The sequence below is a fragment of the Gymnoscopelus microlampas genome (genome assembly GCF_963454915.1).
Source record: "Gymnoscopelus microlampas genome assembly, chromosome: 16".
Classification (NCBI taxonomy): Eukaryota; Metazoa; Chordata; class Actinopteri; order Myctophiformes; family Myctophidae; genus Gymnoscopelus; species Gymnoscopelus microlampas.
The window spans coordinates 23,374,417-23,400,056 of NC_139953.1; the positions used below are offsets into that span (position 1 = coordinate 23,374,417).

Here is a 25,640-nt window from a genome sequence, read left to right on the forward strand (position 1 = left end):
CAGCTCTCAAGACCTGTGGAAGAGCATTCCAAAGTTTAGAGGCTACAGCCTGTCACCTTTTGTTTTTAGTGTGTGATTTGGTGTCGTAACTCTATGTTAACCCAGGGGAAGACTTCGGTCCAGAAGAGCAGTTATGAACCAATCTGGAACGAGCAGATCATCTTCACTGAGATGTTCCCTCCACTCTGCAAACGCATGAAAGTCCAGATACGAGACTCCGATAAGGTCAACGACGTCGCCATAGGAACTCACTTCATTGACCTGCGCAAGATATCCAATGACGGCGACAAAGGTGCTTAAAAATACGTCTTGAAAAGTGGTGTCAGCGTGGTTAAGTAGCATTGATTTGTTGTCAGGCATATTAATTAGCCAGTCTAAGCTAGACTGTTTTATTACATGTATGTGGCAATTATCCCTGCTAGAATGGCTTGTTGAAGGTTCATTATTTTCATCAGGTTATTGGAGCAGGATGACCTTTCTGACCCTATCATGATGGCTGTGTAGTTATGTTAACATTCAAAGGGATTGTCAATCAATGTATTAACCACATAACCTAACGTCCCTATTCTGGGCTTGTCATAGTGGGCAAACATTTGGTGAGATAATAGGTAAACTTTCAACTAAAATAGGTGAATATGTGGCAAAAATGAGCAGATGTACTTGTAGATCTGTTATATTCTGTATTTGATGTACAGAAGAGTATAGGGTTTAAATGGTTAAACTAAAGTCAATCCCTGTACGGTAACCTCTTGATATGAATGATAAGAATCTTTTTTTTTTTTACACATGTACTGTATATGCATGAACCGTTCATGCTCATATCGTTTCTGTCTCCACATTTACATTTTTCGTAAATTAATGCCCTACTTTGCCATACTACAATGTAAAATTATAGTGAAAGTGATTAAGTGTGAGAGAGAGAGAGAAAGAGAGAGAGAGAGAGCATGCTTACGCATTTTATGAATATTGAATCAATGAAAATTATTAACAACATCTTGTGACTAAATAATAACTACATTGGATCCATTGGAACACTGGTTCTTTATTTATATTTCCTGAAAAGTAACGGTTTTGAACATACAGTACAAGGTTTCCACCCGACACCAGCGATATTCACCTGACTTGTAAGCTCTGCTGTTCTCTGCCCCATTATCATCCTCCCATCTGTTCTCTCCTCCATTCCCCCGGTCCTCCAGGGTTCCTGCCCACCATGGGCCCAGCCTGGGTCAACATGTATGGATCCACCCGCCAGTACACCCTGATGGATGAGCACCAGGACCTCAACGAGGGACTAGGCGAGGGCGTGTCCTTCAGGGCCCGCCTCCTGGTCTCTGTTGCCATGGAGATCCTGGACATCACAAACGCCGAGATCATGAGCTCCACAGAGGTGCAGGTGGAGCCCGTGTCCAACATCTCAGAGGTGAGCTACTCGTTGGCCTGGCTGGACGCGCAGCTGAGTGGTCACTGGGTAATTACTGTAGCATTTGTGGGCTCGTTAACTCATTCAATCCGGGAACGCATGTCTGTCATTTTAGATTGCTTTGGCTATTGTTGTAAAAATCATGAAAATATGTGCAAATCTTTGAATATATATATTTTAAAGCGAACATTTGTAACTCAAATATTTGCTTCTGTGGGTCCCTGGAATAAAAATATTTTACGCCTTAAAAATATATATATTCAAAGATTTGCACATATTTTCACGATTAAAAAGAAATATTACAGAGATGCGTTCCCGGATTGAATGGGTTAACTGGCTTGTATATTGACATAATTGACCTATGATTGACTAAACTTAATTCCTTGTCATAAAATATCCCCAATTGTTTTTAATCTCCGCCAGGAGATAATTGCATTCGGCCCTGTGTGCGTGCGTGCGTGTGTGTGTGTAGCATATGGTATAGCATAGCAATCAGTACTTGTTCGTGGTTATTTCATTATCCATGACAGTGCCTGAGATGGTAACAGAGCCATTAAACACACCTACTCTGATTTCTCATGGGGGCTACAGTATGTTTCCCCACTGTATCCCCATGTGGTCCTTACCTACTGTAGCAGGACAGCAGGCACACTCAAACTTTCTCTGAATTCTGTTTCTAGTTTGAAAGTTATCCTCTGGTGAAATTATGTTCTGATATCAAAAGTGAAAGCAATACTGCTGTCCTGTAATGTAATTCATGAGAGCCTCAAGGTGGTGTGCTACCATTTTTATCCGTCTGCCATCAAAGGTCTGATGCTACCAATCCATTGCTCTATATATTGTGTTGTTAACTGCTCATTAGGGAAATAACTGGGCCTGGCTGTCAGGTTGTGAATGCCTACCCCGGGGGACCCCTCTATATCCTTCATACCAGCCTACCCTGGGGGCAGCTCCTGGTTAAGGATAGTGCCAAGAAGGAGAGTGAGTGGGGGTTTCAGAATAAGAGATAATAAATCCTTTATCCACCAGGAAAAAAAGTTTCATCTTTCACACTACACTGCCTCTAGATAATGAGCATCAAAGAGAGAAGGAGAAGTAGGAGGAGAGGAGAGAAAAGTTATATTTTAGTTCCTTTGTTGGGTAGTATTATTGGCTCCCAGGGCGGAAAACGTATCCATGGATTGGCACAGAACATAAAAACACCCTCCAAAACAAGAAACAAGCAGTGACAGATCCCAGCTGCAGACAAAATAACAGATTTATACACATGAAGACAGAAACATAGAGTACAGTAAAAATGTCACACTCTTTTATATGGATAGTGTATCATTATAAATAAGCATCAGCAAACTGCTTGACAAAGTGGCTTTTTTGTGGGCAGAGTGCAAATGTTTCATGCTCTTGCTCTATCACAATCTTATTCTCTCCCTCAGAGTGCCACGGGAAAGATAGACGAGTTCTTTCTGTTTGGCTCGTTCTTGGAGGCCACCATGATTGACAGGAAGATCGGTGACAAACAAATCAGCTTTGAAGTTACGATTGGTAAGTTAAGCTGATTTTCTTTCTTTTTTCTTTTTTTATTGAGGCAAGTTTAGTATTGAACTAGTTTTGTTGTAAGGCAACTCTGACCACAAAAAGGTAGTACAGGGAAGTACAGGGAAAAGCGGAATATACATTTGATGTATTATTATTATTATTATTATTATAGTGTAATAACTGTGTGGTTGTGAAATTGCCCTGCTTAACGTAAAAGATCTAAGGGCAGCTAAGCCACTTAATAATAATAATAATGGATTTTATTTATAACGCACTTTACATTTGCAAGAAATCTCAAAGTGCTTAGTCCATGAAACCTCACACAGTTAGCAGCCATTAGCAGTGTCATTCCTACTTTAAGCTTAAGCATGGGATAAATTAAAAATGTATTATTATTACCTATGCTGCTACATTGTTTGAAGGAACAGACTCTTCTGTACCTGTGCACAAGATGTACCAATAAAGAACCACCTTAAACCAATCCTTAAACTAATCTAATTTGACTGATCTTGGAACCATCTAATCTAACATCAACATTGATGTAGCCCCTGGAACATCGTGTGATGAAATACTTCTGAAATGATGCCCGAGTCAATAGTTTCACTGACTGAGTAACTTAACTGCACCCGTTTCTCCCCAGGTAACTATGGTAACCAGATAGATGGAGTAAGTAAGTCTGCATCGACGAATAAGAAGCGAAAAGACGGGGAGAATGAAGAGGAGGAGTCTGAGCTGATCCAGAACAGCAGTGAGGATGAGGCAGATGAAGATGGTGACCTGGTCTCTGTGTCGTCCACTCCGCTCATGAAGCCCTTCATCACTGACAGGTCTGAGAGCAAGGGTCACTGAGGTCAAGTTCATTAGAGCAGTGATTCTCCAACTTTATTTCATTTCAAGGACCCCCAGTTTACAATGCATTAGGCCACAGACCCCATAAGTGTATAACTGGGACCAAATGGACCCGGGTTCCATTCATACACTCTCAGAGTTACCAGTCATTTAGCTGGGGACCCCCTGGAACCCCCTCAAGGACCCCTGGGGGTCCCCATACCCCACTTTGAGAACCACTGCATTAGAGAACAATTTGTGATGGGCTGCTCGATTAAGTCTCAGCATATAACCGCTGTAGTGCTCTCCAAAACAATTTGAACGTTTCACAGTCAATAAAACAATAATGATCCGAAGCTGATGAGATCAGCAAACAACAATATTTATGATGCAATCCCCATTCCCCTTTCTGTCTGTTTTGACCTTTCTCTGTGTTCCTACAATTCCCACGATGCATTTCATGGGCAAGCACCATCCTGTCACAGCCATAAGGTCTAGGGCCGTCATTACCTCGATCTGAATCATATTTTCTGCAGTCAACATGTTATGCTGTAAACGAAGTGAATAAGGACAATGATAGTCACTCAAATTCAAGGGGAAACGCTATTTTCGCCATTCGTCCTATGAGAAGTATGTAGGGCTTCAGTGGTTTACATGGCTGAAAAACACACCTGCTTGAGTGAGCGCATGTGTGTGTGTGTACAGTACACATTTGGGGGGGGTCTCAGCTTTTTTCAGATGATGTAAAAGGTTGGGAACCACTGAATCATAGCATGAGACCACACTTCTACAGACAGTCTGTACTAGCCCATCCTTTGAATTGTTCACAAGGGTCCTGTTTGTGGCTCTCAGGCTGTGTTCCAGCTCATTAGTTTAATTTATTTTTCATGGTTGGTTGCACTGCACAGGAACTATTTCCACCTTCCGTACCTGGAAAAGAAGCCCTGTATCTACATCAAGAGCTGGTGGCAGGACCAGAGGAGACGACTGTACAACTCCAACATCATGGACAAGATAGCTGACAAACTGGTCAGTAAGCACATTTCTTCATTTTGCGGCCAGTATAGGTGCACCGTAAAATCCTCAGTGTTAATTTAACTCTGAGAGTTTAGAAATGTAAACAAATAGACCTTTACGGGTCCATTTGGTTACACTTGAAGCATCTATCTACTGTAAATCCTCCTATAATTCGACAAAGCTCTGTCTGTGCGGTGAGCCCAAAATCTCTTCTGCCCGGTTCTCCTCAGTGGCTGGAGCAATTGATCTGAATTTGCACACAGCCATTGACCATTACCATGTGCACGGGACACCAAAGCCCGTTTTTCGCTTTCTCCAAATGTCAGTTGTTTATTAGTGTTTTTGTGTTCGCTGGCTCCCGAGTTGCCAAATCATGTGCGCATGCCACAGGTATGGTCTAGTTCTTCAATAATTTGATTTCTGTATCCATGATTTAATATTATGTGGATGGATAAAACCATATTGATCTCTGAGTGGTCAGAAGCTCAGGGTTTGCAGAAGCTAGTACCAGCAGTAGATATAGATAGGAGAATAAGGAATCTCATTGCATACAGTGTAATATAAATGTTTCCAAAGCTTTTCACCACAGTACCAAATGAGTCTTGAATATGGTGTTGAATGTGTATCCATAAACTGTATTTTGCAGATATTTCTGCTGCTATTGTATCCATGTGTTGTATTCCCACAGGAAGAGGGTCTGAATGACGTTCAGGAGATCATTAAGACCGAGAAGACCTTTCCAGAGAGAAGACTCAGGGGAGTTATGGAGGAGCTGAGTGTTGGCTGCAGGTATATTCTGTTATATGTAATGATCTCTATGCAATGCGTATGTATAATGTATTAGGCTGCAGAGTTGGGACAATAATGGATATTTCAATATTGATTAGTGCCAGAGAAAATATTGATAATATCGAATTATAATGACGGCATAGCATGGGGTCATAATGTCATGTTGGAGCATATTGGAGGTTATCTAACTTTCTTATTGTGATGATCAGGACATACAGTAATACTAGGAGGAATTTGATTTGAACGTTGAAAAGTGGACGTGTCTCTCTACTGTTATTAAGTGTACTTTGTCTCCTCTCCGCTGTCACGTCCAGTCGTTTTCTGACGCTGGCCAACAAGGATGCGAACCACGCAGGCAAGACCAAACTGGACCGAGAAAGGCTCAAGTCCTGCATGAGAGAGATGGTATGGTGCTGGTATGAGAGAGAGAGAGAGAGAGAGAGAAATGAGGAATGAAGGGAATGAGCTGAGTCAGTGTGTTTGTAGTGTATGAAGTAATTTCAATATATTACAGCTACTGTACCATTAAATTACTTATAATGAAGCCTTCGTTCTCAATAATGGGGTGCAAGATTGGACAGCAGAATCCATTTGAATTGACTTTTAAAATGTAATCGATTTATACATTTTAAAAGTCCTCCTGAATTGATGGAATTGAAGTGAAAGTAGGTCGACTCCACTCTTGGTGTGTGTGTGTGTGTGTGTGTGTGTGTGTGTGTGTGTGTGTGTGTGTGTGTGTGTGTGTGTGTGTGTGTGTGTGTGTGTGTGTGTGTGTGTGTGTGTGTGTGTGTGTGTGTGTGTGTGCGCGTTCATCCGTGCGTGCATGTGTTCCTGAGTGCATGCACATGTCTTATCGCATGAGATACCGTAATGACTGATCCAGGTGCCCTCGTTACAGGACAACATGGGCCAACAGGCCAAGCAGCTTCGCACTCAGGTGAAGAAGAATACGATCAAAGACAAGCTGAAGCTGGTGCAGAACTTCCTGCAAAGGCTCCGTTTCCTTGCCGACGAGGTACAGATTAATTTGCGCGAGTCTTTTTTTAGATCTCTGCTTCCATAGATGAAGTGGCACAGAATCAGTTTGATGTGAAATGTCATAGAACATCATCTATGAGAAAAGAGCCAGGAACTGTGTTAAGAAGAGAAACATACAGTACAGTAACATATCGTTGCTGTTGGGCAGAAACCTTGTATGTCCAAAACCGTTACTTTTCAGGAAGTGGAAAAAATAACCTCAATTATAATGGATCCGATAAAGGCAGATGTTCTTCCTTGGCTTACTGGGAGTGTGTGTGCAAAGTTTTATGCCGTTCGGTCCAGTGGTGCCTGAACATTAGCTGTTCACAGATGGGCGGACAAACAAATGGACAGGGGCTAAATCTGGCCTGGCAGGGATAACTACAGTACGATCAATATAAGAGCAGAATTGTGGTGAGAGCTTCAGGCGTGTTAGGGTTGAAGACAGACACTGAAATTGCCTTGTTTCTACTGGACAGGATGAGATGAGTGTGATGGGTGGGTGGGTGAGGAAATGTTCTCAAAACATTGTGAGTACTTACACAAAGTTATGTATAACTTTAACAATTGAGAATATACTGTTACTATGTACTCTCGTCCATTCCCTCTGCACAGCCCCAGCACAGCATCCCAGATGTCTTCATCTGGATGATGAGCAACAACAAGCGCATCGCCTACGCCCGCATCCCCTCCAAAGACATCCTGTACTCCATAGTGGACGAGGAGACAGGCAAGGACTGTGGCAAAGTCAATGCAGTTTTCCTCAGGGTAAGGTTGTGTCTACTATATAAACCCTACATACCCCCAGGGGTCCGTATAGGGTCCACACCTTTTTTTTCGCTCTACACCAGTAGTTCTCAAACTTTTTAATTTCAAGGACCCCATAACTCTGAGTGTGTACAAATGAAACCAAAATGACCCGTAACCTCTCCGGCGAAATTAGCCCATCCACAAGCTGTGATGCGTTGTGAGCTTGTAGATCGGCTATTTTTGTACAATGTCCGCCTATTATGACATGCCCACATTTGTGACGCTAGGGTTCGTGTGGTTAGTCCCGCCCTCCCTCAACATCTGTTAAATATCCTTTATTGAGCCAATACAGTTCAGATTAGGTTAGGTCTACTTTATTATCCAGGTAGGAGGTTTAAAGTATTTTTGCGGTAAGTGCATTCACATTCACATTAAAAGCTGCTCACATAGATGAAAAACAGGCTTATTGAAATTCATATTTCAAGTATTAAATGTATGGCCAAGCTCACAAAACGTAATACTATATTCATAAAGGTTCTTAAGACTGCCAGTAACTTAAGCAATATTCCATGTCTGGCTTCACTTTCCTATCAGTAATCCTTTTTATACGAGCAGGTATCACTTTTTCCTAAATGGCGGACTTCTCATTTTGCAATAAAAATCGTTTAATATTGCACTCATTGTTATTATAATCGTTACATCCCCAGCTGCCAGGAAAGAAGGGATTTGGACCTGCGGGCTGGACGGTACAGGCTAAGCTGGAGCTCTACCTTTGGCTGGGCTTGAACAAGCAGAGGAAGGACTTCCTCAGTGGTCTGCCCAACGGCTTTGAAGAAACCAAAGCTGTCAGAAGCGGACCGGGCCTGCAGTCTGTTCCTCCTATCAGCCTCGTCTATAACAGTAGGTTCACTGTCCCCACCAGGCCGGAGGTTTCCCCTCCTATCCGTCCGTTCGTGTCCGTCCGTGTCCGTCCGTCCGTGTGTCTTTCTGTCTGTGAGCAGATAATCTCTGTGTTCTGCACCGTTGGAACGATCGGTGTAAAACGTTGCACGCACACACCCAGTACGTCAAGGAAGAATTCTTTCCAATAATGGGGTACAAGATTGGACAGCAGAATCAATTTATTGCGAACGATTTAACATTTTTTAAAGTCCTCCTTCTGAATCGATGGAATTGAAGTGAAAGTAGGTTGACTCCACTCTCGGGGTGTGCGTGTGCGTGCGTGTACGTGTGCGTGCGTGTGAGTGCGTGTTTTTCCAATAGGCCTCATGGTGGTGCTACTACAGTAACAGGCCGCTTCATGTTTTGGCCTATAACTCTTGAACCATAAAGTAGGTTGTACAATCAAAATCCCCACTGACCACTGACCACACCCATTTTCACCTGACAAGATGTTGTGTTTTCTTCTAAACACACTTTTTGATACTACTCCTGCCTAAATGTTGTCCAAAACTCGATTGACTTCCAAAATGTGCAGGCCCTGGGTAGGCAACCTGGTTACAAATGGATAAATTAACACTTATACTATATATATATATATATATATATATATATATATATACATACATATAGTATATTACTGTGTATGTACCAGTGCTGTGGTACAGAGAAAGAATGTAATATCCGCACACTGTTCTTGCTGCTCCCAAAGTGAATTTTACTCGTACAACATTTCGACCTGAGTGGTCTTTGTCAGTTACATACATTTAATTAACATTTATTTACCTGACAAAGACCACACAGGTCGATACTGTTGTACGAATCAAATTAACTTTGCCGATATTCCATTCTGTCTCTGTTTATTTTTTATCCTGCACCCGTTGAAATTCACTTTTGGATGTGAATGTACTATCTGGGACTGCACCAGTGCTGTGAGTACTGTTATTATACAAAGGGCGCTTGGATAGAGAAATTATTCATAAGATTCTCTGCCTTTTTGTTCCCTCTCCGGGTCAGTAATTTCGCTTAGATGGATTGTTTACTTCAGTTTTACTTTTAAAGTGCATTTTATTGTGTGTGTTTAGAAAGGAATTGGTTGCAAGTTTTGCTGTGATTTAACTTTCTGTGTGTGTGTGTGTGTGTGTGTGTGTGTGTGTGTGTGTGTGTGTGTGTGTGTGTGTGTGTGTGTGTGTGTGTGTGTGTGTGTGTGTGTGTGTGTGTGTGTGTGTGTGTGTGTGTGTGTGTGTGTGTGTGTGCGTGCGTGCGTGCGTGCGTGTTACAGTGAAGCAGGTATTCCAGCTGAGAGCACACATGTACCAGGCCCGCAGTCTGTTTGCTGCTGACAGCAGTGGACTTTCGGACCCCTTTGCCAGGGTCTTCTTCTCCACACACAGCCAGGTCACTGAGGTACGGACACATACGTTTGTATACACTGTGTGTGTGTACAAGTGCGAGATAATGAGAGGATTAATTAGTCAACTCATTCATGTATTGTGTATATAAGTCTATGCATGTGAGAAGGAGGAGTAGTGAAGCGTATTGTTCACAAGCATTTAAAAAGAGGGATTGCATGCCCGTCCTGACGTTGTGTTGTGTCGTTGGTGTACCACAGGTGCTGAGTGAGACCCTGTGTCCTACATGGGACCAGCTGCTAGTGTTCGATGATGTGGAACTCTATGGCGAGGCCAGCGAGCTGAGAGATGATCCTCCAATCATCGTAGTGGAGATCTATGACCAGGACACTGTGGTACGATTCTACTCTGGAGGGAGGGAGGGATGGATGGATGGATGGAAACAGTGGTGTGTTCTAGGTTTTTTCGGAGCGTATACCATAATTATTCCCTCCCACACGCACATGCGCGCGTATATACATGCGCGAGTGGTCACCGAATGAAATAACCACGTGGTCACCGAATGAAATAACCGTATATATGTGTGTGAACTACTTTCGAAACTCCCATGGGCAGCGGTTATTATCACCTCAATAGCCACACATAAGCCATTCACCTCGGACGCCACATTATCACATGAAAACGGTTATTGAAGTCCACACATGCCCCCAGCCCCTCCTCCTGCGTATCAGATACACAACCTCGAATGGTTATTAGTATACATTTCCCCCCCGATTTTCTGGGACTGTATACTACATATATTGCGTAGCATGGTAGTACACACAACTGGATGGATGGATGGATGGAAGGAGAGATGGATGGATGACAGGTGGGTGTGTAGATGGATGCATGGATTGAAGGGTACAGTAGATACCTCGTCGCATCTACCCTTGCATAGATGGATAATGCACGTAATGCTTGTATTCATTACTATTGTTGATGATTAATGAAGATAACGTTTGTCTTTGAGTTTGCGTTCAAAAACTAAAGGTGTTTGTTCTTGCTTGTCCACCCTGTGTGTTCTGACTGTTTGTCTGCTCTCACCTCTTCCATCCACCCTGTTCCTGATACTTGACCCCTGACCCTGCTGTCTTGGCTAAGTAGAGTGTGAAAGTCCAGTAGTGTAAAAGTCTCACATGGATTAAAGTTCTCAGTCGCCTCGCCATGACCGATTTCAGTCATTAGGATTCCATAGAAGTCTTCAATGGAAGCATGTTTTGCACCGAAAATAGCCAATATAGTACATGGGCTATTTTCGGTTATTAGTTGTTTTAAGATGAAAGTGGTCAAACTAGCAATAGAATAGATTATAGAGTATTCAAATTGGTCAGACTAGCAATAGAATGCATGTTCAGAAGCATCTTCCATAACACCCTAATGGTCTCGGATATTTCATAAAAGCAAAGGTTGGCTGTATGTAGCACAGTAGGAATACTGTGCTAATTGTTACTTTAGATAACAGAGTGCTATTGTGGTGGGCTCCTTTCACGCTGGCCTAACAAACATTTCAAGTCGTTAGATTTTAATTTTCTTTAATCCATGATTTCTGTCCTAGAAGTTGCAGTAGAAGTAGTTCAAGTGACGTTTTACCCATGTTGCATGTTCCTGCTCTCTTTTTCTTTTAGCATTAGTGGTAGTACTAATAACAGTAGTACTAGTACTGTATGTACTACCATGTTTGAGTTGTACTGTAAATACAACCGGCTGGAGTTGTATCAATGGTTGGCTGGCTTTAGTGCAAGTACATCCACCCTCAACCATCGCTTGTGAATTATTTTCCAGTTTAGCTACATCTTACATAATACATTTACATTAAACTACCATGAAGTGTGTTTTGTTAGCCACCACTTTAATCCTCAGTGATTACTGGCAAGGCTTGTTTTGCCAGTTATTTTCAGCTTGCTGAAAGCCAAATCACTGCATCAGATGTGCACTTGGACTTACACCGACATCTAGTGGCCGCCGTTTGAAACCGCACCTTCCCAAACCTGGTGTTTAACTCCCTTCCCTTGTCCCCCCGGCTGTTTGGTGTCATGATGTGTGTGTGGCGCTCAGGGCAAGGCAGAGTTCATAGGTCGGGCGTTTGCCAAGCCCATCACTAAGATGTGTGACGAACACTACAGCCCTCCGAGGTTCCCCCCGCAGCTGGAGTACTACCAGATCTACAGAGGGAACAGCACTGCAGGGGACCTGCTGGCTGCCTTCGAGCTGCTGCAGGTAAGATGTAATGGATGCAGAAATGCACACATGGCACGCACGCACGCACGCACACACACACACCAGGGGCGGACGCACGGTAGGCCAAGTAAGGCACGTGCCTTACCTCGAATACACTGTGCCTTCCCTCCGCCAGACAGCTTTTTGTGTATTTACTATGAATATCGCCCCCTATACTTAAGGCCGACAAACAGCGTAATACGCATCCATTCTCTCTCTATGTCCTGCGTGTCTGGAGGATGTTGAGTCGGGGTAATGTCTGCATGTTGAGTCCTTTGAGCCAATGTGTATTCTCAGAATCCCTTTTCACACTCTCGAGTGTGAAATGTGTCTGCCTGTGTCCCTTATTCACATAACCGGTTTTCTACGTCATGAAATAAGCACACAATATAAATGCCACACACAATGTCCTGGCCTCATTCTCTTGAGTCATTTTTGATTCTTGAGACAGCAGAGACTGCCAGAGAGCAATGGCACCGGGGAGAAAAAAAAAGTTTGTCCGGAGCAAACTCATCGACGCCTAAACGCTACACGGCCGCCACCGCCTAAACCACATTCAGGACGAGCTGCTTGAGGCTGCAGCATCAGTCCTGCTTGGTAAAATAAAAGCTGAACTCAGTGGACAATATTTTGCAATAGGCCTACTCGCGGATGAGTATAAAGATCAGTATATATACCACGTATCTGCCTGGCCTTACTCATAGAGAGATCCTGCGTCCGCCACTGACACACACACACACACACACACACACACACACACACACACACACACACACACACACTGTTACATGTTGTAAACGACAGTTGAAGCTTTAAAGTGTCAACTAAAGTACCCTAAATTAAAAAGCTGCAAAGAAATTTGAAGCCTAGGGGGTGGTGATAGACTAGTAAATGAAATGGTTAGCTTTCTCTGGGGAGCTTGAATGTGCTCAGCAAGTTGCATGGTAATCCATACAGTGGTATTTGAGCTATCTTGTTTGGGACCAAAGTGTTAGACAGACAGACCATCCTGACTGGCCGGCAAGACCTGTCTCTCTCTGCCTTTGCTTGTTGTTTGCTCATCTGTCTTCTTATAGCCTGGAAACCAGACACATCTCCCAGTGCAAAAAAAAGGCCTGAGCAGATTTAGTCTGGCCCCGCTCTGTTGTGATTGGATTTCACTGACCCCAAAGTTGTGGGGCACCAATCAGGAACCAGTATGCAAATATGTGGCGGGTTTATCACCAGAGGCATTTTTGTATCTGCCCCTTGGAAATGCAGGTTCCACACACAGAGATTCCAGACTAATATCTACGCAGTGATATTAGTCTGACCATGCCAGGCTAATATCTAGTCTTATGTACTATCCTTTGTGTTTCTATAACAATTTCCCCTCCCAACTCTTTCTAAACCCTCCCCCCACACATCCAACCTCCTGCCCTCATGTGAGACACCATCAACCTCCCATGCCTCCTTCCTCTCTTCCCTTCCACTGTGTCCTCCCTCCTCCCCTTCACACACACTCTTTAACCTCTTCCCTTCTGGTCCTCCCTCCTCCATCATCATCCTCAACTCTTCATCCCTGTTTGTCTCTTCATCATTGCCACCCTTCCATTCCTTCTCTCCTCCTCCTCTTCTTCCTTCTCCTCCTCCTCTCTACAGATGCCTTTTGATGAGGAGGAGATGAGGCGGTCCCTGATCGCTGTCCATAACTTTGCTGTTCCTCAGATCAAGGTGCTTTTTTTACTCTCTGTCCGCCCCCCTCCGCTCCCTGGGCCAGTCACACATCACAGACTCTTGGCTCTTTTCAACTATGAAGAAACAACTCAGAACCTTCCATAACCTGAAATTTTCCAGCACCTGCAACGTTCTGTGATCGTTTTTTGTTTGTTTAATATAACCAGAACCACGCTTGAAGGGGCAGGTAGTGGAAACAGTCATAAAAAAGTAAAGAGCAAGGCCCAAATTAGGTTCTGAATAACTTTATCTGACCTTATCTGAAACAGAGTCATCCAGAACCTGTGAAATACGTTACATTGCACGGTTCGCTTAGTTCTCTTAGTGGGAAGATCCATCTGTCTGTGGTGTTCTTTTATCTCTGTCAACGGGAGGATGTTATTCGACAAGCGTGTGCTGAGTCATTTATCTTCATTTCCTCAGTACTTTTCCCTTCTTATCTGTTTTCCAGCTAGAGTAAAGGTCTCAGTGTTTTTGAGCAGGGGCTCCCAAACTTTTACAGCTCAAGACCCAAAAGAGAAATCTGATGTCTTCCCAGGATGCAAATTTACAGAAATACACAATGAATTACTTAGTAGCCAATCTATGGAAATGACACATCACAGTGTGATGCGTTGTGAGCTTGTAGATCTATTATAGAGAGCGAGAAAAAGAAAAAGAACATTTTGCTGTCAGAAATAGTGGTGTCATTGCTTGTGTTTAAGTTCTGCTTTCCCTCTCTGAGTAGGTTGGTCAAGCAGGCAGGGCAGACCTTCCTCCTCTAGGAGAAGGACCAACGGACTCAGAGCGTGGACCCATTCTCCCTGTGCCCCTGGGCATCCGGCCAGTCCTCAGTCGTTACCGTATAGAGGTGAGAACCATATCAGTATCATCTATAAAGATATCATATCACTGTCAGGCAGCAACCTCCATATATCATCTTTTTATGTTTTGTCATAAATGAATGCAGTACATACATTTTCAATATCTGTGGCCCCTAGGGGGGGAGTCAAACCCATAACCAGTCATCTTCAGACCCACACAAGCACACAGGACAACACAAAATGCATGTGCTTTGAGCTCATTTTGACCCTAATGCTAACATCTCCTCTGTGGTGCAGGTTCTGTTTTGGGGCCTGAGGGATCTAAAGAGGGTCAACTTGGCACTGGTGGACCGGCCACGTGTGGACATAGAGTGTGCAGGCAGAGGGGTCCAATCTGCCCTCATCCAGAACTACAAGAAGAACCCCAACTTCAGCACTCTGGTCAAGTGGTTTGAGGTGGTAAGTGTAACCAACTATGAGATATTATTATATTAGAATAATATTGTTCAAAAATGTTAAGAATAGGTTTGACATGAAGTTAATCTTGACAATATTATATTATCAATATTATTATCGATATTAATATTATATTATCTGGTTAAGATGCCTCCCCAACCCATGCTTAACCTTTTATATCTTTTTAATGTAGCACTTATCTCTTATTGTTTTTCCTCTTAATAAAGTTGGTTCCTTCCTTTTCTTTATGTAAAGCGACTTTGGGTACTTAGAAAAGCGCTATATAAATCTGAGCTATTATTATTGTTGCTTAGCTAATTAGCTATACACAGGGCCCTGCTTAGCCCCGTAACGGTACTTCCGAGCAGCACAAATTTGCTCTGCTCTCTAATCCCCTTAATGAACATGCATTTATCTAGTAAATACAGCCACAAGACACACTAAGAAATGGAGGTCTTTACACTTACACTAATTAAAATGTTACGGAATCGTGGACAACTAATGACCAAAAATTGGCCATATTAAAATCATCAGCGTTAAACTTTTAAAAGCCACTCAAACAGAAAATTCATCTCTGTGTACAGCAGAGAAGCGATACAGTTATTCAGTACTTAATGTATGCGCCCAGCATCAACATGAAAATGGCCTCTACTCTTGCTATTGGCAGAAAAAGGACCGCTGTCAGTACTTTGATTCTCTGATGTCAACAGAGACAACCTTGCATGTTCGAGTGGCTTTCACACGTTTTATGATTATCTCCATGCATTTCAAATGAACCATTGTTGTTCATGAGAAGTTGATGATTACGTAAGTCCATTTGAAATTTTGATTAGCATCACATTTCCTATTAGTCTGGCTTGTGACAGTTTTTTACTAGATAAATGCATGCTCGGTCATGGGACTGGATAACCTAATGAATAACCTACCTAGTCACACAAAAGTAGCAAAAATAAAAGGTCTATATCTCAAAACACCCCACGATGCAACGCGTTTTGAGCTTGTAGATCAGCATTTTTTCTAATTGAATCCTGAAAATGAACAGTTTTGGACTTGGACTTTCCACCCGACAACAACAATATCCTAAGCCTGAGCTATACTCCACCTCTTCCCTCTGACCACAGGACCTTCCTGAGAACGAGCTTCTCCACCCTCCTCTAAACATCAGGGTGGTGGACTGCAGGGCATTTGGCCGCTACACCCTTGTTGGCTCCCATGCTGTCACCAGCCTGAGGCGTTTCATCTACAGCGCCCCGGACAAGACTTCCAACAACTGGGCCAATGCAGGTACTGTACATATACAGTACAGTACTAATACTGAGCTGAAGGAGTTTAGTTTAATATTTGTAATAGTGTTTGGACATTTTTTAATGCATTTAAATTCCATTAAGTTGTAAGTTCTTATGTTGGGAGCCAGAATTCAAGACCTTAAGATTTGATTGTCACACAGTTTGTTCCTTCAGTATCTACCCACGAGTCGTATGAATAAATTACAGGACAATTTGTTTATTCTTTATTATTCTGGTTTATTCCTCTCAATTTAAATCAGACTGTACCAGACCTGGGTCTATTATCATTTGCTAAAAAAATAAATAAGAAAAATGTATATGCTTTCAACCTCATCAAGCATTTGTCAATCTAGCATTTTCTTAGCAGGATACCTTGCTACCCCGTCCTTCTTATACTCACAGGTTGAAACAATATGTTGAATCATGCTTTCAAATGCTATTTTCAAATGTTGTAGGGTCACTGTAGTGTGAATCTGTATTCTTTAGGCCTGATTTATACTTAACGACACATTTTGCATTGTGAGCTTGTAGACTAAGTATAACTCAGGCTTTACTGACTTTTCTGATTTCTCTGCTTGCTTCTTGCACTTTCCCACCTTTTCTGCACACTGTCTCCCTCAACCCGTCCCTTATCCTGTATTCTCCATAAATCCTCCCTCTATCTCTTATTCTGTCCCTCCCCCTTCATACTGTACCTACCTACCTCTTACTGTTACGTACCTTCTTGCACGTCCTTGGATGATGTCTTGTCTTCTCCTACCGACGGCCCTTCTCGTCAACCTTGTCAAACTTGACATCTCCAGCTAAGCTAATGAATGGCTACATGGTGCTCGCCAATGGTGGCTCCCACTCGCGCTCCTCAAACAGCATCTATTCCCGCACCCCGCCCCGCACCCTCTCTCGCCCCGCAGGTGACGCCATAGTCAACATGGAGAATGCGGAGCACTCGGTCCGAAAGATGGACACGGTGGTCAAGTTGGAACCTGTAAGCCTGTGTTTGTGGATTTTATGTGCTTATATAGTAATATGTAACTTAAAAGATTTTGCTTGCCTTGTTATAACTTGAGCAAAAGGTCTTTGATGTGAGAATTATTACTGCTTTTGTAACAAAACTATCACTATTAGCTATATTAATCATATCTTTGACATTATATACTGCATTTGATACACATCGGTTATTCTTTTGAGGTTGTGATTTTGGAGGCGAGATATATACAGTATTATTACTGTATGATCAACTTCTCCGCTCCACTGGAAAAATACCCCTGCTTGCATAAAATTGTGCATTGTGCCTGCTCCTGGTAAATGCTGGTGCAAAGGACTGGAATTACCTTATAACTGCAGTGACTTTATTCTGAGACATCATAGTTTATTATTAACTAGTGCAGTACCCGTTATCAGAGTACTTGAAGGTCAGTCTATGATGTTGCAGACCAGTCATCTATGCCTTCAGTAATATGACATCATCCCTGTGTGTGTGTGTGTGTGTGTGTGTGTGTGTGTGTGTGTGTGTGTGTGTGTGTGTGTGTGTGTGTGTGTGTGTGTGTGTGTGTGTGTGTGTGTGTGTGTGTGTGTGTGTGTGTGTGTGTGTGTGTGTGTGTGCACGCTTTTTTTGAGAGGACTGTAGTGACGTTGTCAACACTGACAAGGCTTTCCAACCTTTTCGAGTTGTTGTCGCTGCATGTCATCCCTTATGATTCTTATTAATCTGTGTTTTGTTGTGTTTGTACCCCCCCCCCCCCCCCCGCCCCCCGTGCTACTATAGACATCTGATGCAGTAGTTAAGGTTGATATGGTAAGTAATTAACCTCATATGCTGTATATCATAGAACCATTAAATGCTGGTGTCATTCACCGAACAAATAAATAAATAAAAAGGAAAAAAAAAACTGAGAGCGCCCCATACTCTCTTCATAGAATGAGGAAGAGAACGGGAAAGAGAGAAAGAAAAAGAAGAAGAAGAAGGGAGAGGTGGAGGAAGAGGAGGAGTTGGATGAGAGTATGCTCGACTGGTGGTCCAAATACTTTGCCTCCATCGACACCCTCATGGAGGTTTGTGATTCTATTCTATTCCATTTTGTTCTGTTCTGTTTGTATTTCAGTGAAATGTACATGTGAACAGCAGAAACAAATCTTCGCTGTCGGGTGGAAACGTATTATTTAGTCACAAGATCTTGTTAATACTTTTCATTGGTTAAATATTTATAAAACCCAAAGACACACGTAACCATTTTGACTTTCTCTTTCATCATACACAAAATTAATCTTCATGTACCGTGCAAGCTGGCAGTGTGCATTCTTTATTTTGTATTAATAACGTGTCACATTGCAACGCCTTGTGAGTTTGTAGATCAGCTATTTTTGCATCTTTTGCGTGGCAATCTTGAATGCAGAGTGAATGCACATTGCAACGCCTTGTGAGTTTGTAGATCAGCTACTTTTGTATGCAGAAGTAGGGAATTAATTTAAGGAAAAACAGATGAAGTTGAAATATGGAGATACAAGGTTTCTGCCGGACAGCAACTGAATCTACTTGGGATGCAGCGTGGTTATAATGTTACCTGTATCTTGTAATACTAGACCATACCCGGTGAAGTGCGCAGGCAAAAGTAGTTGCTCTCTCTGTCCCCCTCTCTCCCCCCCCCTCTCTCTCTCTCCAGCCAGCAAGCATGGCCACATTCTTGACATTCTTTGACATAAAAATTCGAATAAAGAGCTGAGATTTAGTGATATCAAAGAACTGGGAACTCGACAGTTCCATGCACATGGTAATGGTCAATGGCTGTGCGCGATTTGAGAGCAATAGCGCCAGGCAGTGAGGAGAACCGGGCAGAAGAATGTTTGACATAAAAATGGGAATAAACAGCTGAGATTTAGTGATATCGAAAAACGGGCTTCGGAGTTCCATGCGCATGGTAATGGTCAATGGCTGTGCACGATTTGAGATCAATAGCTCCAGGCACCGAGGAGAACTGGGCTCACAGGTTGGGCTTCACTGGTTTGGTCTCAGACACTACAGGTTGGGCTTCACTGGTTTGGTCTCAGACACTACTACAGAGGTTACTAGAATTATAGGAGGATAGGAGGATGAGAGAGTGATCTCTCCTGTTTTGCAATGGAGTGTGAAAGCCCTCCAGACCCACTGCAGAGCTGACTCACTTTTGTGCCGTGGGTTCCAGATCTTGAAGGCCCAGGAAGCTGCCCAGGCCGAGGCAGAAGAGAGAGAAGACCTGGAGATAGCAGCAGAGGGAGCAGGTAGTTAACATTAACCACTTAACCCATTCTAATCCGGGAACGCATCTACACATCTTCTAAACCAGGTTTCTGAAAACCATATGTTGCTATAATATCAGTGGTTCTCAAACCTTTTCATGTCAAGGACCACCCAAAATGATATGTATTTCGTAGCGGACCCCCATCTCAAAATATTTTGTTCCAGGGACCCCCAGAAGCAAATATTGGAGTTAAACATATAAAAGTTAAAAAATATATATATTCAAAGATTTGCACAAATTGTCAAGATTTTTCAAAAATAGCAGATCTACAAGCTCAAGATATACACGCTATGAGCTTGTATATCCGCTATTTTTTGAATAGCCAAATAAATCTAAAAATGACACAGATGCTTTCCTGGTCTTAATGGATTAAGCCCCTATACAACCAGCAGGGGGTGCCTGCCAATGCCAATAAGCCTGGATGCCTTGTTGCTTTGATTGCTGGGAAAGGGTCATTCCACCCAAAAATTAGAGAGTAGTAGCCATTTTAGGAAAAAGCTCCCAAGATGTTTTTTTTTACAGCATGGCTCCTTAAAAGCAAACCGTGTAGAAGAGCATCTATTTTTCTGTCTGTCTGTCTGCTTTTCAGGAGCTAATTTCGCAAACTACTGAAAAAGATAAAGTAGAATGCAACCTCAAATGGTATCATGATTGCATTGTCTAAAGAGGCTGATTTTATTTTTCATTGCTTTACCTATATTTAACATCTAGAATTATATAGGGAATGAAGCTGTTTAAAGTAAGATTATTGGCCCTGTGAAAGTCCTTGCAAGGCAGCATTAGAGCACCTGCACTATTATTACAGCTGCTGAAATCATCATTCTGCAATGGTCTTCGGACCGCCTTTTACATGAAATGAAGTGCTGTGTGATGTTTAGCGCCGAGCATGCAAAGGCACGCTGTGCTTGCTGCTTTCTCTCCACTGCTGGCCTGCTTTTTTTTATCATCCTACACACACACGCACACACACACCATCCACGCCTACATCACAGCCTTCACATCATTACCATTCTAACCGCTCCTGCGGTTGCCACGCTCACCCAGCGCTGCACTACACATGAAAGTTGGCTGATGCAGTGTCACTGAATGAATCTTTGCCTAACGCCTTCCTATGATACACGCTTCCACCCCTTTTAAATCCTTTAACGTTAAACAATTTGATGTCACGTTGTAATACGAATCTGACTCAGGCGATATTATAATAACAGTGAAAGACCCCAAACAGTTTGGGTCTTTCCAGTCAATCATCTCCTAGCCATGTTTTCTACTTGATGAGAAGGTACAGTAATTAAGTGTCTCGGCGAACCCCAAAGAGACAGACCTGTCAGCTTTCATGTTGACTGACATGCAGAGTGCTGTGTCCTACCCTCCCACCCACCTCTCCATGATTCCTGGCTTCCATCTCCACCTTCCTTCCTTCCTTCCGTCCTTCCTTCCTTCCTTCCACTCAGCCTTTCGATATCAAGATATCAAACCCGATGACTTCCCTATGAAAGGCACAAAGAGCAAGGAGAAGACCAAGGACAGGAGAATGATGTTCAGGGACAAAAAGAAAGGCCACGGCCACAGCCACACAAGCGGGGAAACTTCAGAGAAACGGCCGGTGAAGCCTAGAGTAGACGAGCTACTGGTTAGTGTGTCATGCGCGCGCACACGCACACACACACACACACACACACACACACACACACACACACACACACACACACACACACACACACACACACACACACACACACACACACACACACACACACACACACACACACACGCTCACACAGTCCGATTGTACATGCTTGCGAGTGCAAAGACTCTCAAAATGTGCACATACAAATACACAATGTCTGTGTGCACACGTGGACACAGATGTACACATATAGGCAGCCTACTGTACATACTTTAGTCTTTGTGTGTATTTTGCTACTATCCAGGTTTACAACAAGGAGCTGGACAGTGAGTTTGGTGACTTCGAGGATTGGCTCCATACATTCAACCTGTACAGAGGCAAGGCTGGGGACGAGGATGAACAAGCACTGGATGATGACAGAATCGTTGGAAGATTCAAGGTGAAACTGTGCTATTCTGTATCTGCTGGCGTTCACTTATTAGAGTAGAACGTGCAGAGTAGTTCATAGTAGAGTAGAGTTGAGAAGACTCTTGAAAGACAAAACCTTTCAGCGCCACTTATCATTCATTCATTCAGTGTTTGGAGTTATTTGGCTTGTCTCACGTTTAAGAAGCTAGAACATTTTAAATCATTTAATGGTAACTTAGAAGCCTGAGGAAGACCATTTTAGGTGCAAACCATGGGGCTGGAACCTAGTCCAGACTAGTTCGTCCCAAGGTTACCTTGGTGTGACTGCCATTGCTTTAACCCCTGTAACTTTGTTTAACCCCAGGGGTCACTGTGTATGTACAAACTACCCCTTTCTGAGGAGATCACCAGGGACGTGGGCTTTGATCCCAACATGGGCATGTTCCAGAGCATTCCTCACAATGACCCCATCAAAGTCCTTGTCCGGGTTTATGTGGTCAGGGTGAGTAGTAACTTGGTTAACTTTCAGCTCTAAACCACCATCTAAAACCCTAAAGTGTATTGTAGCAATGTAAAGCCTATATACTATTCTATTCTATTTTATTCTATTCCAGGCCACAGATCTTCACCCTGCTGATATCAATGGGAAAGCTGATCCTTATGTTGCCATTAAACTTGGCAAGTCAGAGGTGAAGGACAAAGAGAATTACATCTCCAAACAGCTCAACCCTGTCTTTGGCAAGTGAGTACAGATAAGCCATATAAATATTAAACGTTATCATAAAGTACGGCATTTTACCCTGTTCATGTTAATGTTTTGCATAAACAGCTCAATGTATGACTTAACAAGTAGACAAGTCCAAGCCACTTCTACAGACAGCGTTTAGCGTATGTTATTTTCTGTGTTCTATGGGTATTTCTTTAGGTACCTTGCTCTATTTTAATACGCCATGTTCAAAAGTAGAAAAAGTATTATACAAAAAAGAGTTATTTGTTTTGTGTTGTTTTCATTTTTAAATTTTAAACCAATATGTTCAAAGGAAAAACAGTAGTGTGGTAAAAGATCATGGAACTCATACTGGATGTCTGTATCCACGCCATCATTTTCTCATTCTTATCCAACATTCATATTTCACAAAATGTGTCCTTTCTGTTTAGATCATTTGACATTGAGGCTACGTTCCCCATGGAGTCCATGCTGACAGTGTCGGTGTATGACTGGGACCTGGTGGGCACCGATGATCTCATAGGAGAGACTAAGATTGACCTGGAGAACCGTTTCTACAGCAAGCACAAAGCAACATGTGGAATAGCCTCCAGCTACTCCATGTAAGCATACATCCATCCAGGTGTCTGCCAATCACCACACACATAGCAACCGTTTCCGCATTGAGTGACACTCAGTCAAGACCATTTGAGATGGATAGAAACAGACCGTATGGAAACAGTACCAAATATTGATGACAAAGTTTTAAACTAGTTTTTGTAGGGGTGAAATAGTCGATATTGAGCAACAACATGGTTTATTTCTTGACTAAGATGTATAGATCGTTTACAGACAAGCTGTCAATAATGCACTAGTCTCTGTTTCTAATCCCTGCCTGTGAGCACTCATGCCCGGAACGAGCCCTCTGGAACTCATGTTGGATCACAATTCCCCTAATGGCAATATATTAACTTCTGCATTTATAAAAATACATACTTGGATATCAATATTTGGTACTGTTTATGTACAGTAGTCAGTCTTTCTCATGGTTTCTGTCTAAAGTGTCACATGCTCACAAGCGGCTGATGTTGAGCATTACAGGAGTGCTGCTCAGTGCATCAATGTGTAAACACACCATAAACATTAGACAACAATTTAATTATTGTATTTGCCGTGTGTTCAGGCGGTACTAGATTTATTTATGTTGAAGTTGGAGTACTATAGATTGACCTCTATTTAGATTTATGATGGAGTACAAAATGCATTTTCCATCTGCCAATCAAATTATTTCAGAATGCATGTGAATAATAACCCTAATTCATATCAAATCTGCATTGTGCCTTTAAGAAGCAAGGTCAAGATCATTAGAAGGGGAAAAAATGTATTCTAATATTATTTTATACATTTTATTGTTCTGAAAACCAAAAACATTTGTCTCTTTTGGTTATCTATCATTAACAACATCTTCATTACTTGTTAACACTAGCCATGGATACAACACGTGGCGTGATCCTATGAAGCCCAGTCAGATCCTGGCTAAACTGTGCAAGGAAGGCAAACTAGACGGACCTCACTATGGGCCCGGGGGCAGGGTTAAGGTGGCCAACCGCGTGTTCCAGGCGCCTACGGAGATCGAAGATGAAAATGGTAAGGCTTTGTCGAAACAAAATGATATTTTGACTGTAAAATCCTCTGTGTGACTTTGAGAGTGTAACCATCATATTAGCTACAGTGACGCCACTCCCTAGTATGTACGAATACGCGAAGGGAATCAAGTGTGTTGGGGGTGCAAACAAAAAAGGTGCTTCTTGAGTTTATTTGGCTCCTTTTTTGGGCTCGGGAATTTGGAAAATGAATATTCGGACGTCCCGTTTTCTTTTTTTTCGCAATTGCAGGTCCCTGCACTATGATACTTAACCATAGTTTTGAGCTAGGACAGAAAAATCATATCACTTTACGATCCGTAAAAAATGCAGTGCTGATACCTGTGCTGTTTGCACCTCCAAGACAATGGTGGATTTCGCCATGGCCCTAAATACCCATGTGTGTCTCAAGGAATTTGGTTACATTTATATACTGTCAGAGTTCCCCGTGTTCTATCATCTCTTTCACGTACTACCTCCTGCTGTAGGTCAGAAGAGGCCCACGGAGGAGCATTTGGCTCTGACCGTGCTGAATCACTGGGAGGAGATCCCCAGAGTGGGCTGTAAGCTCATCCCTGAACACGTGGAGACCAGACCCCTGCTCAACCCTGACAAACCTGGCATCGAACAGGTAGGATGACACCTGGTACTAGCTTTGAGTTGCGAAGCAGTTGAGGTGATGACCACTACTAGACTTTTCCTCTTGTGTGTTGTCCACAGGGTCACGTTGAGATGTGGGTAGACATGTTCCCAATGGACATGCCTGCCCCTGGGCCTGCTGTTGACATATCGCCACGGAAACCAAAAAGGTAGGCCCAGATTTCTAGACGAGTACTACATATGCTATCATGGCTTACCGTGGCCCCCACTTTGAAAACCACTCGCTTAGTAACACGGCTTGGCTGAATGCTTGATTCAGAATTTTCAATTATGGCATTCTATGAAAAACATACTATTTTCATTCTTTAGTGGGAGCAATAACACATTTAGTTGTTATACGTGTCAAATTATTGATATATTTATTTAGTAAGTAGCCATGTTATAAGCGGGATAACGAAAAGTGAGGCAGTCGTTATTGAGAAATAAATGCCTTCAGGGTGATTCAACCCCTCCGCCTCGTGTCAGGGTCCTGAATTGCCCTGTCTGGATTTATTTCTCAGCAATGACAACCTCACTGTTCCTTATCCCTTTCTTTAACTTTGACAAACAAACAACCACAAAGTTATGTTGCATAATGCATATTGTATTAGCCCGAGCCATTGAGATAGAAAGAGTTGCGTTCCTATAATATTTACATTTACTGCCACAGCCAACTTGACAGTTGATTTGTTTTGTGTGTTCAGAGATAATGACAAGAAAAAGAAGACACTACAAAACACTAGTGTATAGTTCCAAACATTGAATCCTCCTAATGGGTGTTGATAAAGCATTCAATACATGAACCATGTGAACTGTAGTGTTTCTGAACCCTCATTGATGCAAACTTTTCTCTCTCAATTGCTCTGGTATTATCTCAAGCAGGTTTCAAGTCTTTTCAAGTTGATCTTCATGCTACACTGAAATTAATGACCGTATTAAACTACAGTATGCTTTGGAAAATGGTCGGAAGTAATGACAAGTATTCCATGAGTCATAGACAATCTAAACATGCCAGACCACCGATATGGTCCTTTAATATGAATAATATGGTTCTCAACATGTAGAGAAATAGTATAGTACCTACATTTTCCTACATTTTTCATCATATGCAATTCAAGTGCTGAATGTTTTTCAACTTAACGTAAAGTTTTGTTCCTCAGGCCAAATAACGGCA

General features: G+C 42.5%; 1 protein-coding gene across 7 annotated transcripts in view; it reads left to right on the forward strand.

The window, feature by feature from the left end:
• otofa (otoferlin a) overlaps nt 1-25,640 on the forward strand; it is a 102,352-nt gene that overhangs the window by 67,187 nt on the left and 9,525 nt on the right. For 6 of the 7 annotated variants that reach the window (XM_084083350.1, XM_084083351.1, XM_084083353.1 and 3 more), the window contains exons 14-42: nt 106-292; nt 1,197-1,420; nt 2,854-2,962; nt 3,597-3,783; nt 4,693-4,813; nt 5,490-5,590; nt 5,905-5,995; nt 6,489-6,605; nt 7,226-7,378; nt 8,068-8,260; nt 9,582-9,706; nt 9,912-10,046; nt 11,746-11,907; nt 13,549-13,620; nt 14,351-14,473; nt 14,724-14,885; nt 16,004-16,166; nt 16,972-17,153; nt 17,934-17,963; nt 18,086-18,220; nt 19,348-19,423; nt 20,895-21,073; nt 21,375-21,509; nt 21,843-21,980; nt 22,093-22,220; nt 22,637-22,807; nt 23,671-23,831; nt 24,316-24,458; nt 24,548-24,636. In XM_084083350.1, coding sequence (XP_083939476.1) covers nt 106-292; nt 1,197-1,420; nt 2,854-2,962; nt 3,597-3,783; nt 4,693-4,813; nt 5,490-5,590; nt 5,905-5,995; nt 6,489-6,605; nt 7,226-7,378; nt 8,068-8,260; nt 9,582-9,706; nt 9,912-10,046; nt 11,746-11,907; nt 13,549-13,620; nt 14,351-14,473; nt 14,724-14,885; nt 16,004-16,166; nt 16,972-17,153; nt 17,934-17,963; nt 18,086-18,220; nt 19,348-19,423; nt 20,895-21,073; nt 21,375-21,509; nt 21,843-21,980; nt 22,093-22,220; nt 22,637-22,807; nt 23,671-23,831; nt 24,316-24,458; nt 24,548-24,636 — 3,992 coding nt within the window. The remainder of the gene's footprint in view (nt 1-105; nt 293-1,196; nt 1,421-2,853; nt 2,963-3,596; nt 3,784-4,692; nt 4,814-5,489; nt 5,591-5,904; nt 5,996-6,488; nt 6,606-7,225; nt 7,379-8,067; nt 8,261-9,581; nt 9,707-9,911; nt 10,047-11,745; nt 11,908-13,548; nt 13,621-14,350; nt 14,474-14,723; nt 14,886-16,003; nt 16,167-16,971; nt 17,154-17,933; nt 17,964-18,085; nt 18,221-19,347; nt 19,424-20,894; nt 21,074-21,374; nt 21,510-21,842; nt 21,981-22,092; nt 22,221-22,636; nt 22,808-23,670; nt 23,832-24,315; nt 24,459-24,547; nt 24,637-25,640) is intronic. The other variant, XM_084083356.1, reaches the window with a different exon arrangement.